This window comes from Panthera tigris, chromosome B3 (assembly GCF_018350195.1).
Source record: "Panthera tigris isolate Pti1 chromosome B3, P.tigris_Pti1_mat1.1, whole genome shotgun sequence".
Lineage (NCBI taxonomy): Eukaryota > Metazoa > Chordata > Mammalia > Carnivora > Felidae > Panthera > Panthera tigris.
In genome coordinates this window covers 145,833,151-145,851,516 of record NC_056665.1, presented here as the reverse complement: position 1 = coordinate 145,851,516, position 18,366 = coordinate 145,833,151, and the positions used below count along the sequence as shown (strand labels likewise).

The following is an 18,366-nucleotide window of genomic DNA, read 5'->3' as shown; positions in this document are numbered from 1 at the left end:
ACTCAATGGCCAGGTCGGGGGACTCTGACGTGGCCTCGTCCAGTGCTGGCGTCTGCCACCCAAGGGCCCCTCACAGTACCCAAAAGGCTGCATTTCAGTTTATCCTCCATCTGTGTGACCCCCTGCCCCCCTGGCCGCTCCCAACACTGCAGACTCCAGGGTCGGGGCGTCTCTGGGGGGCCGCGTCCTGTGCAGACGCGAGGGCAGAGCTCCTGAACCCCTCAGGCACAGCCGCTTCGCGGGAAGTACACTCACGGAGAACAGAGCGGAAGCTGCGGGAGACGCCCGGGAACAGCTGGCGTCCCAACGTGGCCAGCCCTTGTGGGTGAACACCTCACAGCCATTCCCGTCCGGCTCCCTGGCCGAGGCCACGTCCGCAACCGGCTCAGGCCCTCAGGCTGCACACGTGCAGGAGACGCACTCGCTCCCCTTGACTGTGGCGGCAATGGGCTCCCTACCACGCGCAGGAGCCCTCGCGGGCACATCCCACGAAGTCGGTGCCCAGGGCGCCCACCGGGGAGCCTGGGTGAACAGGTGGCTGGGGCCCGCGGGCTGCCGTGAGACACAGGCGGAGCACGGCTGGGATGTTCCTGGCGTTGTAGGCAGTGCCCTTCCTAGGGGGACTCCCCTTGAGATACCCCGCCCCCCGATATCTGGGGTCCCACGCTTCCTGGCCTCCACGGTTTGAGGGCCACGAGCTGCAACCGGCACCTGCTGGGTGCCACGGCGCACCCGCGTCAGACTTTAAACGTGTTAGGGGAGAGCGTGTGCCTTCATTCGCTCTGTGCCCGCCTTGCCGCAGCACCCAGGAGCTGGGGGGCGGGGGCCCCGTGCCGCTCAACCCAGGCCCGGCACCGCCGGCGCAGCCCTCACGGCCTTCTCGGGCCTGCGGGTCAGGGGCCGAGGTCGTCTCCTGCCCGGCACCCGGGTCACGGCCCAGGAAACTGAGGCTGGCTGACATTCGAGCCGCCCGCTCGGGGTCCTTCTCCAGTTACCCCCAGACGCGTCGCCCTCAGCTGGGCCGGGGAGGCGGGACCCGGCAACGGCCGCGGTCAGGCTGGCAGACAGGGGCTGCCACGGGGACACCGTCACGTGGCAAGCAGCGGAACAGTACGGGGGGGGGGGGGGGGCGGGAGGTGGGGAGCGTGCGGCTCCGGGCAGCCCCCAGAAGCGGCCAAGGACCAGAGGGCGGGACATAGGGCGGAGGGCACCCGTGCGCTTCCTGGCGTAGGTCCCCGGCCGCACGCCGCCTCACCTCCGACTGGACGCACCACCAGCCAAGGGGGAGCCAGCGTGCGAGCGCGCGTGTGTGAGCGTGTATGCACGGATGGGTGTGCACGCGTCCACACGTGTCTGTGAGCACATGCGTGTGAGCACGCGTGTGCATGCATGTCGTACGTCACGTGGGCATGTACGTGGGGGTGGGGCGCGTATGCGCATAAAAGAAAAGAACACACGCCAGGCGAGACCAGACGTTTTTAAAAAACTAAATCGGCTTCAGAGAAATAGCCCGTTACGTCTGCAGAGCGAGGTCCTGAGAGAGCAGCAGAGAGGGAAGGAGGAGAGAAAGGGGCCCCAGGACCCCAGACCCACTGGCCCAACACACAGCTCGCTGCATACAGAGCACACACCGGTCCCGAGGAGCTCACTGAGGGCCGGGAGACCCAAGACCGCGCCTCGAGTGGGGGGGGGGGTGGGGTGGGACACAGGACCGAGGCCGGGCTGGCGCCACAGGAGGAGCTCAAGTGAGGAAGACCCCCAAGGAGATCATCACGGCCTACGGGCCCTGGGGTTAGCTGTCAGTCCGGTAGGGGTACCTGCGAGGAGGGGTGGGGCCGGGGAGGCCCACGGGGTGGTTCCCCAGTGGATGGCGGCCACGGGCGGCCCATTAGACCCAAGGGGCGCAGAGTACGCAGGGCTGCGTGGGTTCCACGCCCGTGAGCCCCGGCCACCAGCACCCTAGCCGCCCACAGCTGCTCCTCAGCCGCTAGCCAGACCTCCTGCCGAGACAGGACGCACAGCCCCTCTGGTCGCTGCTTGGCGCACGGAGTCCCGGAGGGCGCTGCCCACCGGCAGAGGCAAGGTGAGCCAATTCATCCAACCAAGTTTTTTGGAAACAAAGCTCCAAGAGCCGCGCAAAGGAAACGCAGCTGGTGCGCGGACGCCCTGCTGGCGGCCCAGAGCCCTACCTTCCTTCAGCAGGTCAGTGATGTCCGCCTGGTACCGGTTCCCCACGCGGATCTCTCCCTTATCTGCCAGCAGGGTCTTCTGCTGGGGGTCGTAGACTAGAGAATAGAAGAAGAAATCCTGAAAAACAGCACACAAGACCGCGTCAGCAGGGCGCCAGAGAGGTCTCACCCGGAGCCCGCCGCCGCGGGGCCGTGAGGAAGCAGGAACACAAAACCCCACGCCGCACAGGCTGGCAGGCCGTGGCCAGGGAGCGTCCGGCCCAGTTCACGTGCAGCCGTCACCACGGATGCACCACGGGGCCACAGAAGGTTCTGGACTCCGTGCCTAGGGCCGTGCTTCTCAGGAACCGCACCGAGCCGCTTTGCTCATTTCCAGCGAGTTCAGAGGCCTGACCGGCCCACCCTCGGGGCTTGCCCTGCGGTGTTCCGGTGACCCTCTGCTGCCCTAGGCCCCCAACTCTGTTGGGCCCCCTGTAGCCACCCTGCCCGCTCTACTTCCCTGACTCCTGAGGGGCTGTGTGCAGACAGGGCTCGTTTCTGCCACGGCTCAGCGGCCAGTCCTCACGCTTTTGAGGACAACGCGCTCCCCAAGCAGGCGAGGGGACACCAGCAAAGGGCCAGGCCCCCGCCCCGGGGACACACGCGGGCCACAGCCCACAGCAGATCATCCTGTGAGACTGACACCACGGCTCCCTCCGGACGGCTCTCACCCGCCACCGGCTCCTGGCTCACTCAGCAGGACCGACCTGGGGCTTGTCCCCTGGCTGGTGGCTCCCTGCCCGCTCGGCAGGATTGACCTGGGGACTTGTCCCCCCCGGTGGCTTCCCTGACTCCCGGCGAGGAGCCTGAGAGCGGCCGCACCACCGTCCTCACGTCTGCACCCCGTCCCCCAGCCACCGCAGACCTCAGCTCCCCAACGAGCCGGGCTCTGCATGGTGGGAAGGGACCGGGGCTGAGAACGAGCGGGTCGCCTCGGGCCAGCCCCCTCACCTGCCCCAGGATCTCCTTGCATGGCCACCTGCCCCAACCTGTCCTTCTCATAGCGTCCCAGCCCCTTCAGACCCCTTCTCCACGTCCTCAGTGCCGGCTCTGCCCAGGCCATGCAGCTCCCCAGGGACAAACCCGTTGTCTGGGAACATTTTCACCTGTCACAACTTGGGGGTGGCATCAGTGGGGACCATCCCACAAGCACATGAGGTCCTCATGCGTGTCTGTGGGACCAGGAGGCGGTCCCATGGCCCCAACTCCTGGCAACACTGACGATGCTGATACTACAGACTCGGGAACCCTTCCGTGGCCTGGTCGCCTTGGCTCCGGCTCGGCCCAGGGACGGTGTGAGCGGGTGGCCTGCAGGGGCCCACACCCCCGGCTGAGCCCCCGCGGGGTGGCTGCGGGCTGGCAGGGGGCGGGGCGGCCAGCCTCACCTCCCGCTCCAGGTAGGACTTGAGCGACTCTGTCTCGTTGAGCAGGGTGACGCTGCATTTCCCTCTGCAAGAGAAGGGCAGGCGTCAGAGGGGCAGGGTGGACCCCGGGCACCCGCCGGGCCGCTGGGTACCTGATGTGAGTGGCCGGTAGTGACTCCAGCTGCCGCGAGAGGAACAGCTCGCGGTGCCGCAGCTGGTGCTTGAGCTTCTCAGGCAGGTCTGCCGTTTCGGGGTTCTCCACCTCCTCCTCCGTCTCCCCTGAGGGGGCGAGGGTTTCCCATGAGCTCGCCGCCCCAGGGCCCCCAGCCTGGCACCCGCCCAGCCGGCTCGTGAGGACCCTCCCGCACAGGCAGCTCTCACCTTCCTCGCCGCTGTCGGCCCCCGGTCCGGTTCTATAGCAGACTGACAGAGCTACGTGGCAGACAGACAGACAGACAGACAGACAGACGGTACCCAGACGGCAGGTTAGCAACAGAGCACTGCTGGCCCACCCGGCCGCCCATGGCCCGGGGCAGCCCCAGGTCAGGTCGGCAGTGCACCTGCTGTTCCCAGAGTGCTGACCCAGGCGCCCTCAGCCACCCCTCCGGAGCTGGCACATTGGTGCCCACAGGAAGCACACAGTACCAGGGATCAGGGGACCTTGGAGACACGGCGGAAGTCTGGGGCGGTGCGGGGGACGAGGGGGCCAGGGCAGGGACACGCAGAGGTTGGCCATCCCACAGGGGCTGCTGCACTTGGGCAACATCTGGGAACCCCATTCTCCATCCTGGGCCCTCCCTCCGCCCCCGCTCCCCACCCGCCACAGCCCTCTGCTGCCCCCCTGTGGTGACTGCAGGGAGTCCCCGGCCCCCCCCTCCCCCCCCCCCAGCCCCCGCCCGGCTCAGACAGAGGCCCCGGGCTAGGGACACCAGGGGAGGTGGTCCTGTGTTTGCTCCAGGCGTGTGGGCCACCAGAGTCCGAGTGTCCACCACTGGCTTTGTCTTCCCCTGCCTGCCCTGCCCACTCCTGCAGACCCACAGTCACAATGCACCCCCAGCCGGGGGACATTGCCATTGTCCAGACACCCGCCAACCAGCCCACCTTATGCTCACGGCAGTCCTGTGATGGCACCGTGGGCCCAGGCAGCATGGCTAGGAACAGGGCCAGAGACCATCATCCTGGGACCCTCCCCACAGTGGCTGGGAGACCCCCACCCATCATGGCCACCATCAGCAGTGGCAAGGAGGGGCCCCAGGAGTGGCCACGGCTAGGGCCACATCAGCACCTGAGGAGACGGGGAGAGAGCGAGCTTCCCACAGCCCCTGTGCTCCAAGCCTTCCTTCGTGCCTGGTGGACCCCTGGGTGTGGGTGGCACTGGGGCACTTGGTCTCGAGGAACCCAGGGGGTCAAGGTGGGGGAAGGCAGCCTGTGGTGCAGAAAACCCTGCTCTGGGATCCAGTGCGTCCTGGTCCCGGGCCGCGTCGGGGGCCGGCCCTCCCAGGCACAGGCAGGCCCTGCACTCCCACCGCACCCCTGGGGCTGACACACACCCCGTGAGCCCCTGCAGCCTACTCTATCACCTGTGCCTGCCGTTCTCCCAGGGCAACAGGGTGCTGCTGTCTCAGGACAGCCCTGTGCGTGCGGGCGTGTGCGTGTGTGTGAGCGCGTGTGCACGCGCAAGTCTCAGGGCAGGGGGCCGCGGCCACGTCCGCTATGGGCTGAGGAGGTCGTTGTGGTTTCCCACAAGGGGCAAGGGCTGAACAAAAGGTGGCTGGGAGACCTCAGGAAGGGCTTCACTGCTGCGGGGATGCCCACGTGGCCTGGGACACCTGGCCCATGCTGGGGGCTGGACGCCCTGGCAGTGGTGGGCAGGGCTTCTGTCTCAGGCACCCAGACCCAGAAGAGACCCTAGCAGCTGACTGGCCATGTGGGCCAGGGGCCTGCCTGACCAAGCAGCGGGCCCCCTGGGTGTCTCCCTTTCACCAGAAGGGTCCCCGGGAAACCCCAGAGTATCCTCACACCCTCCCCTCGATGCTGGGCTGGGGCCTGGGCAGAAGGGTGGATCAGCCTCACCCTGGCCACAGCGAGCTCACGGAGGGACGCACGAGCAGAGACAGCCCCATGCAACACGGTTCCCGGGAACACCACTGCAAGACAGAGCGGCCAGCACAAAGCACGGGGCTTCCCAGAAAGTACCAGCAGGGCCCTGCCCTGACAAGGCCATGCCACCGGCCTCACTGGGCCCCGTCACACATGACATGCACCCCGGGACAGCGCTCTGGGGAGCCGCGGAGGCCACTGCCCTCCCAGCAGCTCCAACATGGTCGTCCTGGCAACAGCGCCCCCCAGGTGCTTCCTAGAGCCCTCTTGGCCACCAGCTGACCTCTGGGGGGCCTGGCAGCAGGAGAGCCCGGCCCTGAGGCCACGGTGTGCCACCACGTACTGAGGGGGTGAGGACTGCGGTCGCTCTGGGCGAGGCAGCGGACACGGGGGAAGAGATCCTCGAGCATCAACACCGCAAGTCAACAGTAACTCCACCCAACCTGGGCCACAGACACCGGGGTCTGGCCAGCCCACCCCTCAAAGTCCCTCCCACCCTGTGGCATGGAACAGAGACCACCCTTGCTGATGTCTGTAGGGCCAGCAACCTAACAGACCCGTCCTCCGGACTGTGGGCCCGAGACCCCCGGCTCTCTGCCCCGACACCCACGGCCAGGAGGGCAGGGGTGGTGGGTGCAGGCTTTGGGGCTGAAGATCGAGAATGTATGCTTCCCGGGGGCGCTTCATCGTCCACAATTAGACACAGAGCCACCTGTGTCACAAGAAGGCCACCGGTTATAGGACATGCACCGAAGCCTGGACCCGTGGCCTCCCCGTGACCACAGACGTCCCCTCGGTGGACATCTCCTGGGAGGCCAGGCGAGGCGAGGCCAGCACAGAACAGGCTGCACTGATCCTGGCAAGGGTGCGGCCCCCCATGCCAGACCTCACTGCTTCTCTCCTCGCCCCTGAAGCCTTGGGAGACCCAGTCCTGGAGCACCCTCTGACCCCTCCAGGACCCACGGAGGAGCCCGACCTGGCCTGGGCGTCCTGCCTCTCACAGCACCGTGCTGGGGACACAGGCAGAGGGGGTCCCTGGCCTGACTGCTGCCCTGACCTGGAGCCTGACCAGGAAGTCGTGACTCCCCCGAGTCTGGACCTCCACCCAGAGGAGCCAGGGTTGATCGGCGGCGGGGGTGGGGGGGGGGGGGAGCACAGGGGAGGCCTTCACCCATGCAGGAACGATACCCGGTAAACTCCCTAAGAACGGTTCCTGTCCCCTGGCTGGATGGCCCTGTAGGCAAGCACCTGGGAGCCAGGGTCAGTCACAGTCACAACCACTGGTGTGCCCCCCCATCCCAGGAGGGAGAGTCTGGGACCCCTCCCCTTGCTGCCTGGTGGGAGGGGCCGTGCAGGACCCGGGGCTGGAGGTGCACACGGGCAGCCGCACCCCCACGTACGTGGGAGCAGATGCAGGCCGGGCCCCAGTGGATGCCTGTTTTCAATCAGGAGCCTTGGCCACCGATGGGGAGGGAGACCTCAGGGCTCCTGCCAGGCTGCTGGGAGCCGCCCCCAACATCAGTGACTCCAAGACTCAGGCTTGAACTACAAATAGAGAGACTCTGGTTCTAAAAGCACTTTCCAGACACCAGTGTAAACCTCCTGGCCAAGTGGAAAGGAGTGAGGTGTAGCGGGACCAGCAGAGTCCTCGCCCCCGCCCCCTGCAGCCCCCTCCCACCTGGCCTCCCTGAAACATCCCAGGACGGCTCGATCATATCAGGAAAAGTCCTGCAGCAAGCACACAGCAGGCCCACCTTTCAGAGAAGGGGACCCCGGGGGACGAGCACAGAGACCCATGCGCCCAGAGCCCAGGTTACAGCTACAGGACAGGTGGCCTCACCAGCCCAGGACCCCACGAGCCGACCCAGGGAGGGGCGGGGGAGGTGGGGGCCAGCCCAGGGGGAAGCAGGAGGGGAAGGTGGGGGCTGGGCCCAGGGGGAGGGGGCGGGGAAGGTGGGCCCCCGCGCCCTGCAGGAAAGGCCCAGACTCACTGGCGTGCTTGTCGGCCAGGGCGATGAGGGTGCTGGAGATGTCCCGCCTCCGGTAGAAGCACACCACCTTGGCCTCCACGTTCCCGTTGGCGGTCTGGAACAGCAAGGCAGGGTCTGAGGACTACCCCCCTCCCCCCACCCCCCACCAACTGACAGCCCCCAGCAGGGCCGACTCTCACATGGGACCCTGAGTGTGACCAGGAACAGACCCATCACAGGAGGGGCCATGCTCGGGAAGATACGGGGCAGTGACACCTCCAGCCGGCCGGGGATGGGATGCACAGACCTAAGCCCAGCCTGTGCCCCTCCCCTCCAGGTCTGTCTCCCCCCCACCCCCCTCCCTGTGCCCCTCCCCTCCAGGTCTGTCTCCCCCCACCCCCCTCCCTGTACCCCTCCCCTCCAGGTCTGTCCCCCCCCCCCCATCCCCCTCCCTGTGCCCCTCCCCTCCAGACCTGTCTCCCCTGCCAATCCCCTCCCTGTGCCCCTCCCCTCCAGGTCTGTCTCCCCCCCCCAACCCCTCCCTGTGCCCCTCCCCTCCAGATCTGTCTCCCCCCACCCCCCTCCCTGTACCCCTCCCCTCCAGGTCTGTCTCCCCCCCCATCCCCCTTCCTGTGCCCCTCCCCTCCAGACCTGTCTCCCCTGCCAATCCCCTCCCTGTACCCCTCCCCTCCAGGTCTGTCTCCCCCCCCAACCCCTCCCTGTGCCCCTCCCCTCCAGGTCTGTCTCCCCCCCCATCCCCCTCCCTGTGCCCCTCCCCTCCAGACCTGTCTCCCCTGCCAATCCCCTCCCTGTGCCCCTTCCCTCCAAGTCTGTCTTCCCTCTCTCCCCACTGTGCTGTCTCCAGGACACAGGTGGACCCCAGCCCACCAGCTGGGGCTCACTTCTGCTGGTCTCCGTGTCCCTCCCCCAGGCCTTGCTCGCTCAGGGCCAGCAACTGGTGGACATTCGGCCAAAGGCGGCTGTGCCTCGGCTCCTGGAACACCCTGCCTTTCCAGCACCCCTCTGGGTGTGACCAAGGCCAGCTGACCACTGACCCCGGTGCCAGGGAGCAGCCCCCAAGGGGCTGGGAGCAGCCAATGCCGCCATCCCAGGGCTCAGAGACGCCTTCAAGGGCTTTCAAAGACTTTGACCAACACGAGAAGAGAGCAAGACGCTGAGGGAGTCTCCTGGGTCAGGGTTAGGAACAGACCCTTCCTCAACTAACGGGAGCTTCCAGAACCTTCAGTGACACCAGGCTCATGACCACCACTCCCACCTTCCCAGGGTGCAGCGTTCTAGCGTTTACATCCTTAAACGAAGTCGTCTCTAGGTCGAGTGTGGACCGTCCGGCTCATTCCACGGAGCCAACAGCCTCTTAGGAAGTCTGGCGATGTGTCACACACTGAGCCCCGGGCACTCCCCGAGGCTAGCAGACCACCCTCCGCCTAGAAGAACCGACCACCTTCCAGGAAAGCAGGGTAGCCGCGGCGAACGCTCCCTGGAGCCCGCGGACGCCCCGGTGTCCAGTGCGCGCCGCATGCCCCACGGCAGTCACGCCCTCGTAAACGGCTTCGGTGCTGGGAGACGCTTAAAGCTGCCTCGGCCACGGGGCCCACGTGGAACAGTGTCTCCTAGAAATGGTTCCCAGGATGGCCTGCGGGGCTCCAGGTGAGGAGACGCTTCACGGGGACCGCCCCCCAGGACCGTCGTCAGGGCCGCGGCAGCGTCAAGGGCGAAGTCTGACACGATAGCCACTGGACCTGTGAGCTCGGGAGCGGCGCCCCCTCATCCGTGGGGCCGGAGGGCGGCCTGCTGTCTTCAGGGCCCAGGTCCACCACGGAGCTCGCCCGGCAGGGTCTGTGGGGCGCAGCCCTCGGCCCCCACTCGTGGTGGCCCGGCCCAGGCCCGACCCTGGAGACCCAGCACGTGCACCCCTCTCCCCCACACGCCCAGGAGGATGGCTGGCAGCTGGGGGGCAGGGGCTCTCCGCGTGGGTCCCAGGCCCTCCCCCTTGGGGTCCGGGGTCCGTGACCCCTCTTCGTCCACCTTCTGTGCTGTGCTGGGCCTGACGTTTCCACACACCCTCACAAAGCCAGACACCGATCTTCCAAAATTTGGCTTCTAATTCCAGGACGGCCTCCCCGCCAGGACCCCAGGACCCCCCCCACCCCTCCCCGGTTCCCACACCCCAGGCGCCAGGCCCCGCCCCTTTTCTTTCAAGCCCACGGTTTCCTTCAGCCCCTCCGGCCCCTTCGGGACCTAACTTCCCGTGGAGACAAAGCCAGTGCAAGAGAGACTCAGGCAGGGTTCTGAGAAGAAAATGTGACAATTACTTTGAAGGTTTACAAAAGCCCAGAGTCCTGGGAGGGGTGGGGACCTCTGTCACCCGCCACCTCACAACACAGGCTAGGCTTCATAGGAGGAGGTGTAATATCCAAGAAGAGGTCCCCAAAGAGCAGACCCCTGAACCAGTATGACCACTGCTGTGGCTTTTTTGACAGGTTTTAAAAGAAAACTCATTTTAGAATCATTTCCAACTTACAGAGAAGTGGGGGGGGGGGGGAGTGCGCTGCCCCTGCCCCCCCCCCCACCCTCCTGCTGATTCACCCACTCTTGTCTGGAGGTGCCAGTGCTGCCTGGGCCCCAACCTGCTGTCCCACCTCTCAGGCAGGGCCTGGGCTCACCCTCAACTCATCACCTAACCCTGGGCTCTGGCTTTATTGCCAACAGCTCCAGGTTTTACCTTCCACCTTTCTGTGGACAGGGATATTACCCCCCCCCCCCCCCCCCGGTACAGACAGGGCTTTTACTAAAATTCAAGGCCTTCCTTGAACACCTGGCTCCCCTGGGCCGTTCCCCCGTGACCACGCCCAAGGGACAAGGTGGGGAACACACCAGGGACGCATGGGGGACACTGCTCTGGGGTCCAGGGCTCGGGGCGGGGGAGTCAGTGGCCAGGGTGGGACCACCAGGGACCACCAGTGGCCAGGGTGGGACCACCTGCAAACTGACCCCCTTGCAGCCCCTGCTGGGACCCACTCGCCTGGCCCCACTCTGAGTGGCTCCAGAATCCACTTCAGTCAGGCCTGAGTCCCACGTTCCGTGGGGCGGCAGGGGGAGGCTAATGGGGGCTGAAGATGTGCCCACCAGCGTCCGAGCCTGCAGGCCACCCCGTCCTTTTACATGTGATCCCAGGCAAGTCTCTTCGCCACCCTCCCACCTTGACCTGACCTGTCCTCCCACCCCATCGGGGCCCCTGTCCTTTTACATGTGACCCCAGAAAGGTCTCTCTGCCCCCACCCGGACCTGACCTGTAAGGGGGTCCACAGGCACACAGACCCAGGGGTCCGACCAGGCTCAGAGCTGACAAACATCGGCAACCGCCCCTGCTCTTGTCGGTGCCTCCCGGTCACACAACGGGCTCTCCATGTCGCAGCCCAAGCGAGGGGCAGGGACTGCGCCAGCCCGGTCAGCGAGGCCACCTACAGCCATCTATAGTCACCTGCCCCGGGCTGCAAAACCCACTGTCAGTGGCAACTCCAGCTGGCAGCCTGGGGAGGGGGGGGGGGGGAGGACCCCCGCCTCCCCCAGCCACGCGCTTTCGCGCGACTGCCCCTTAAGCAACCTCTCTCTGTTGCTTCCTTGTGACCCAAGTCAGCACAAGCTGACACGTGTGGGTGGGTGACCGGCTAAGGATGCCGCCCGCCCCTCCTCCTGGGGCCCCTGACGCTGGGGCCGCTATGAGCAGGTTCCTGCCAACGAGGCGCCCGCGGGGCACAGGGCCTGGCAGCACAGTGGCCTCAACACGTCCTGGTCGCCCGCCCCGGCCCTGAGACCTGCGGACCCGGCCTCGGGGCACAGGCTCCCCGCCCCCCCCCCCCCCCCCGCGGTGCTGCCGCTGCTGGAGGCTCTTGGGGGCACAGGTGCCGCTAAGTCCGGCCTTCTCACCCCTCCCCGCCTCCTGCCGAGCATCCCAAGCCACACTGCCACCAAGCCTGAGGAAAGCAGCTTCAGGGAGGGCCTCGAAGAGCACAGCAAGGTCTTCCATGGCCAGTAAGCGACCGCCGCAGCCCTGCCCCACCCCCAGGAACCAGTGGGGGAAGGGCCCACAGGGCCAGGGAGTGCACTGACCCGATGCCCCTGCGCCGTGGCCACAGCGGACACACGGGAGGCGTGGGCCCAGCGCCCGGCCCCAGTCATGGCCTCACCCCACGCCCGCCCAGCCTGGGAGGGCCTGCCAGAGGCTCCAGGGACATGGATGGAGGGGAGGACGGTGCACGTGAGCAGGAAGGAGGCAACGTCTGGGCAGGGCCCACAGGGGACCGTGGCTGCCCAGGCAGCTTCCTTCCTTCTACAGCGGGGCCTCCGGAACCTCCAGCCCAGACACCGCTGGGACGCTCCTGTCCCGTTTGAGCCCCTGCTAGGCACACCCGTCACAAGGCCACGGGGGCGCCACCGCCCGACTCTCCAAGGATAGGAACCGGTTCCAGACAAGTGAGCCTTGGTACAAAGCTACCAGAGGGTCTGTGGCCAGCCCCAGAGCCCCCGCCAGCAGGACCCCCAGCATGCACGCACACACACGCACACACACGCATGCTCACACTACCTTGTTGAGTTCCTCGATTCTGCGGATCAGGTACGGGTTGCTGGAAGAGTTCTCGAAATAGACGTAGTCTGCAAACAGGAAGAGAGAGTGTCACCCACAGCACTGAGCCCTGGGGAGCAGAGAACAGGAGGACACAAAGAATATGGGGTCCACACCATCCCAGTGGGGAGAGGAAGTAACCAGAGACATGTCAGCGGGTGCTGGGCACGGGCTCAAGACGAGGTGGGAGGCGGCCGCCCCAGACAGGAGCCCACCCCCAACCCCCATCCCTGGGGCCCTACACCAGCCGCCCACTGGGAGCTCTATCCTCCCAGGAGGGGCTGGGGGTACCACACCGCAGCTCCGCCCTGGGGACGGCTTCCCAGGGGCCACTGCTGCCTGAAAGGTGGGCCCTGAGTCACACAGGCTGGGCGGGCAGGACAGCCAAACACTGCCACCACGAGCCCCAGAGACCATGGCAGCATGCTGGGCGGGGGGCCACCACGGCCCTGCATCTCCTCCCCCTGCCCCGATGAGCCCCTGGCAGTGAGCGGAGGCCAGGGCCTGGGGTGAGGATGGCGTCAGGTGCCAGAGGAACAAGGCCCAGACGAGCTACCACCGCCCGGCGGGCCCCCCAAAATGCCAGGTCAGCACGGGCTTCCCTCAGGCTCCATCTCGGGGAGACCTGCCCTGGGAGGCTCACACGGAAAGCCCAGGATGGCCACGAGACCACCGAGTTGCCAGCGGGGCCCCCTGGCTGACGCCTAGGCCAGCTGGGGGAGGTTCGGCGCCGGGGACGCCTCCGCCTGCCCCTCGGTGCCCACAGGGCAGGCCTGCGGGGGACGGCTGGTCGGGAGGCTCAGGCTAAGGCCCGGACGCGGCCCAATGCCCCCACTGAGCACAGATTCTGCGGAAGGACCTGGCCCGGCCCGGCCCACCCGGGCTGCCTGGGACCCCGAGGAGGGGCCCGAACAAGCACGTGTCGCCTGCGGGGCTCACCGGTACAGCCGGAGGACCCGGCTGCATCAGACGCGGCCGTGCCCTCACCAGAGCCCCACGGGACCAAGAGGCAAAGACACCAACAACCCACAGGGGCATGCTCATGGGTTAGGGGAAAACAGGGGTCAAGGAGGGGCCGTGGACGGGCGCGAGGTCCGCTTTGAGGGAGACGGAAAGTCTCTGAATGCGGAGCGTGGCACCGCTGCTCAGCTCGCAAAAGAGGAAACTTCAGGGAACTGCACGCTCGGAACGGGTGGATCCTACCAGGTGCAACTTACATCTAGGAAACGCACTGTTTACACAACGGTCTCACGTTGATCTTCTAAGCTTCTGTTCTAAGAAACTAAAGAACGAATTAAACCAAAAATGTCACTCACGTGCACTCCAACCCGGAGACAACCCAGCCGCTCACGATTCCAGCGGCCGACCCCTCCAAGGGCGCCTCCCAGGGTGGCGGGCAGGGGGCCCGGGGAGCAGGAGCCACAGAGCCCCACACGCTCCCCGGAATTCACAGAACCGCGCACTCGAGGAGCGCGCGTGGCTGCGCGTCGGCTACGCTGCGGGTGACGGGAAACCGAGCGACGCAAGACCGCAGATAACGAGCCAAACGCAGGACAAGTGAAAACAAGCGCGAGAGAGGAAGCAAAGGAAGGACGCGGCTTCACCGCAACACCGGTAAGCGGGCACACCCAGGGTGGGCTGACCAAGGAGCCAGAGACCCGAGCTAGGGACGCCGGGGCGGGGGCGAGGGCGAAGGGGTGCGACGGGCACTGGGCACGGCTTCGCGCCAGGAACGGAGCCCGGGGAAGACTGGGCAATGCTTCACAGACACGAAGCCCCGAGCTCTCCGCGGAGAAGCCGGTACCCTGACGTCTGCTAAAGGAACTGGGCTCATAGATAAAACACCTTCCAAAGTCAACCAAGAAAGTAAACAGAGACGACAGACAGACAGACGGCCCTCCAGGCCCAGGCGGCGTCACTGGGGAACCCGCCAGACGCAGGAGCGGGATCTGACACCAGCTCGTCCAGAGAGCAGACGCGGAGGGACGTGGAGGGAACGGTCCCCACCGGCCCTCGCGGCCACGACGCCAGCACCGTGGCCACGGAGCGCGGGACAACAAAGCGGCTCAAGGAAGCGGCAGCACACCCAGGCCAGGCGTACACGGAGGGGACGATGCGTCGCAGCCACCGGGATCCCCCTGAAAACACCGAAGCCCGCGGCAGCCGGGCAGGGAAGGAAGGCTGTGCGGCTGTCTCAGTGGATGCAGGACAGACACGTGCTCCCGACGAAAACTCTCTCAGGAAACCGGAAATCAGAGGAAGCGTCGTCAACCCGATAAAAGGCGCACGTGGAAAATCTAGAGCTGACGTCACACCCGACAATGAAGAACCACGCCTTCCCCCCAAAATCAGGAGTGACGTGAGCACATCGGCTCTCCCTGCCGTGCACACTCCGTCGCCAAAGTCCGCGAGGAAGAGAAGTACAGACACCGGGAAGGGCCCTCCGTCTGCAGAAGACATGCCGTCCACACGGAAATTCCCAGAGTCCACACAAAAGCCATTGAAACGAATGAGGGTTTAGCCAGCTCCCAGAACAGAAAACAGCACGTGGACGGTACTATTTACAATAGGCCCGAGGAGCATTAAAAACCTAAGTATCCATTTGAGAAAAGACCTACGGATCTTCAAACGTCGAAAGCCCTGCGCACGGATCTGGCAACTACAAAACACTGGGGAGGAAAATGAGCGAAGAAAGGGGTCACAGGTTAGAATGCAGGCGCGGTCAAGGGCCAGGTGGCAAAGACCTGAGGCCTGCAGGGCAGGACGCTGCACCAGGAGTATTTTGTAGGGACGAACGCAACACTCCCACACACCTTTATCGATGAAATTAAAATGAAACAGTAATAACCAGACACAGTCTTTTATGACTCTTTTAGAAACTTTTTAATGTTTATTTTATTTATTTTTGACAGAGAGAGACAGAGACAGCATGAGTGGGGGAGGGGCAGAGAGAGAGGGAGACAGAATCCGAAGCAGGCTCCGGGCTCCGAGCCATCAGCACCGAGCCCAACGCGGGGCTCGAACCTATAAACCATGGGATCATGACCCGAGCCGAAGTCGGACGCTCAGGTCCTGAGCCGCCCAGGCACCCCTCAAACGCAATCTTTCGGAAAAACACAAGCCTACTACTGAGAAGAACTGAACTGTCTTGGGACCTTTTGCTTCCCCGCGGTCCAGAGTCAGCGTCGAGCACCATCCAGACTGACAGCGATGCCCGTCAAGTGCTGACGTGTGGCGCGGCGGGTGTGGCCAAGCACGGTATCTACGGGCAAGCATACGCTCTCCTGGGCACATTCACCGCTTGGAAAGCCTACGCCAAGCTCCATCAGGTTTTTCTCCTTGACGTTCTCCTTTCAGCAGACAGGAAGGCCTGGACTGCCCACACCCTGCATGTCCGCATGTCCCAAAGGAGAGTATGGCCCCTAACCTGCTCCTGGGGGGTAACCCCAAGCCCTTGGGAGTCCCACGCCTGGTGAGCCACGGCTCACTGGGGATGTGCGGCCACACGCACACGAGGTCGGGCGAGCACGCTTCAGGCACATGGTCACGGGTGGTGGCCAGAGAACCAAGCACTGTCCATGGATCACTGGGAGAGGCCGGCTGAAAGCCTGATGTGCTCGTTACTTCCGCTGACTTTGGTGCGAACGCTTCTGTTGTAACCAACCGTAAGGAGGGGTATGAAGGCCTCAAGGAGCCCTCGGGCCCACAGTGGCGCAGCAGGAGACCCTCCACAGCAGGGGACGCGGGAGCTGCTGGCAGTCAGGCCTCGGAAACACAGAAAGTCCCTCGGGGCGTGAATGGGGTCCGGAAGCACTGTCGGAGCCCTAGATGAGGTCCCTGTACATGGGATTGGGGCGGAGATCTGCCTCTCGTCGTAGCCAGGACGCTGAGGAAACTACCCAGAGAGGCCGGAGCTTCAGACGTAAGTTGTCACCAAAATGGCCTTACCAGCAGAAGTTCGCACACGTGCAATTTTACATAATTTTCAGATGACCTCACAAAAGACCCCGACCACGTATGCGGCAAGAACTAGTTTCCAAAGGCACACGGTGAAAACGGTGGTTCAGAGCAGTCCTTCGCATCCCCCCAAACTTCAGTTTCGGCCCTGAATTTAAGAAGTCACAATAAGGAGCACCTGGGTGGCTCAGTCAGTTAAGCATCTGACTTCAGCTCAGGTCATGATCTCACGGTTCGTGGGTTCGAGCTGACAGCTCAGAGCCCGGAGGCTGCTTCGGATTCTGTGTCTCCCTCTCTAGCTGCCCCTCCCCCTCTCACACTCTGTCTCTCTCAAAAATAAATGTTAAAAAAAAATATTGTTTTTAAAGAAATTAAAATTTAACAACCAGGGGGCGCCTGGGTGACTCAGTTGGTTAAGCATCTGTTTCTTGGTTTTGGCTCAGGTCATGATCTCAACAGTTCGCAGGTTCAAGCCCCGCATCAGGCTCTGTGCTGACAGCACGAAGCCTGCTTGGGATTCTGTCTTCCTCTATCTCTGCCTCAAAATAAACGAATAAACGTTAAAAAAAAAAAAAAAAAAAATTTAACTGTGGCTGCACCATGGAGCTGCCTGACGGGGCAAGGAAGACACCAGCTTATACTTCGGACGGACAAGAATTCTGTGAACCGGGCTGCCCAGAGGTGTCCGACCGGCCGTCGGCTCAGGTCATGATCTTGGGGTCCGAGGTCAAGTCCCGCGTCGGTCGGGCTCATAGCGAGGAAACTGTTTCAGAACTGTCTCTCTCTCTGCCCCCACCACCCCTGCTCTCGCACACTCTCAAAATAAATAAAAATTAAAAAAAATAATAATTCACAGAAGTGATGGTGTGTAAGTCCATGAGGTCAGAGGAAGGTCACGCTGATGCATGGGTTCGATGAGGCAGGAGGGACTCACACTTGTCACCAAGCACAGCTTGGAGCCCCGTCCGCATCGTCACGTCACGTGCGAGACACGGGTCCCAGCCAGGGTTCCCGAGAGAAACGCACAGGGGGGAGGGGGGCATGCGCGGACCAGGTGGGAGGAGGCACCGGGGTCCCGAGGTCATGCAGCCCCGATGGTCCCGGGGGGAGCTGGCTGCGAGGAGCCGCTCCTTTGGAGACCCTGCGCTTCTGCTGACAACTGTCCGCGCTGAGCTGTGGGGACGCGATGCACACGTGCTGCCTGCCCCCCGACCCCCGGTTCCCGCGAGGGGACGGTGCGGCACGGAGACTCACCCCGACCCCAGGCCGCGGGTGACCCCGGCCCCTGCCCTGCCACTCAGCCCGCCGGCGTGGCTCAAAAGCAGCCAGAGGCTACCCGCAAACGAGCCAGCCAGGCAGCGTCCGAGCGACACTGCAGTGTGGACCCTCTCGGAACCCACCTACGACAGCCCGACACCACCCGACCCGCACTCCGCTGCTGCTTTTCTGTGGGGAAAATCTACGGGAGAGCCGACTTATCCCGACAGGCTCGGCAGCCGGGGAGCGGGACGAGCCCGAGAGCCCACAGTCCTGGCCCCGAGGCTGCCCACGTGGACCAGTGGCAGGAACCGTGGACACGTGGCAAACCGATGTGATGACAGAGCCAGCACGTCCGGTGAGAAAGGAAGATCATTTTTTTAATGTTTATTTTTAAGAGAATGAGTGCGAGAGGGCAGAGAGAGAGAATCCCACAGCACAGAGCCCCATGCGGGGCTCGAACCCACGAACCGTGAGATCATGACCTGAGCCGAAGTCGGACGCTCAACCGACTGAGCCGCCCAGGCTCCGACACTCACAACGTCAACAAACGATAATGGACGCTCATGAATGTGCCAAAAAAAAAAGTGAGAACCCCAACCCTGGCCTCACACAAAATTTAACCTAAAATGGATCACAAACTCAAAAGTAAAACCCAAAACTATGAAACTTCTATGAGAAAACAGGGCGAGAGTCTTTGTGAGCCTGGGCCAGGCAGGTTTTGTGGAGGCACCAAATACACACATTATAACAGAGAAAACCCGTAAGACGCGCCCCTGAAAGCCAGAGCGTGAAAGCAGCTCCCACAACTCAACAGCAAGAAAAACAAGCACCCCGATTTTTAA

At 64.3% G+C, this 18,366-nt stretch overlaps 1 protein-coding gene across 4 annotated transcripts in view; it reads right to left on the bottom strand.

The window, feature by feature from the left end:
* The window catches only part of MTA1 (metastasis associated 1), a 35,108-nt gene that overhangs the window by 9,779 nt on the left and 6,963 nt on the right, over positions 1-18,366 (bottom strand). For all 4 annotated transcript variants that reach the window (XM_042990749.1, XM_042990750.1, XM_042990751.1 and 1 more), the window contains exons 2-7: positions 12,269-12,336; positions 7,684-7,777; positions 3,974-4,024; positions 3,745-3,871; positions 3,614-3,677; positions 2,190-2,307 (exon numbers count right to left, since the gene is read on the bottom strand). In XM_042990749.1, the coding sequence (XP_042846683.1) occupies positions 2,190-2,307; positions 3,614-3,677; positions 3,745-3,871; positions 3,974-4,024; positions 7,684-7,777; positions 12,269-12,336 (522 nt within the window). The remainder of the gene's footprint in view (positions 1-2,189; positions 2,308-3,613; positions 3,678-3,744; positions 3,872-3,973; positions 4,025-7,683; positions 7,778-12,268; positions 12,337-18,366) is intronic.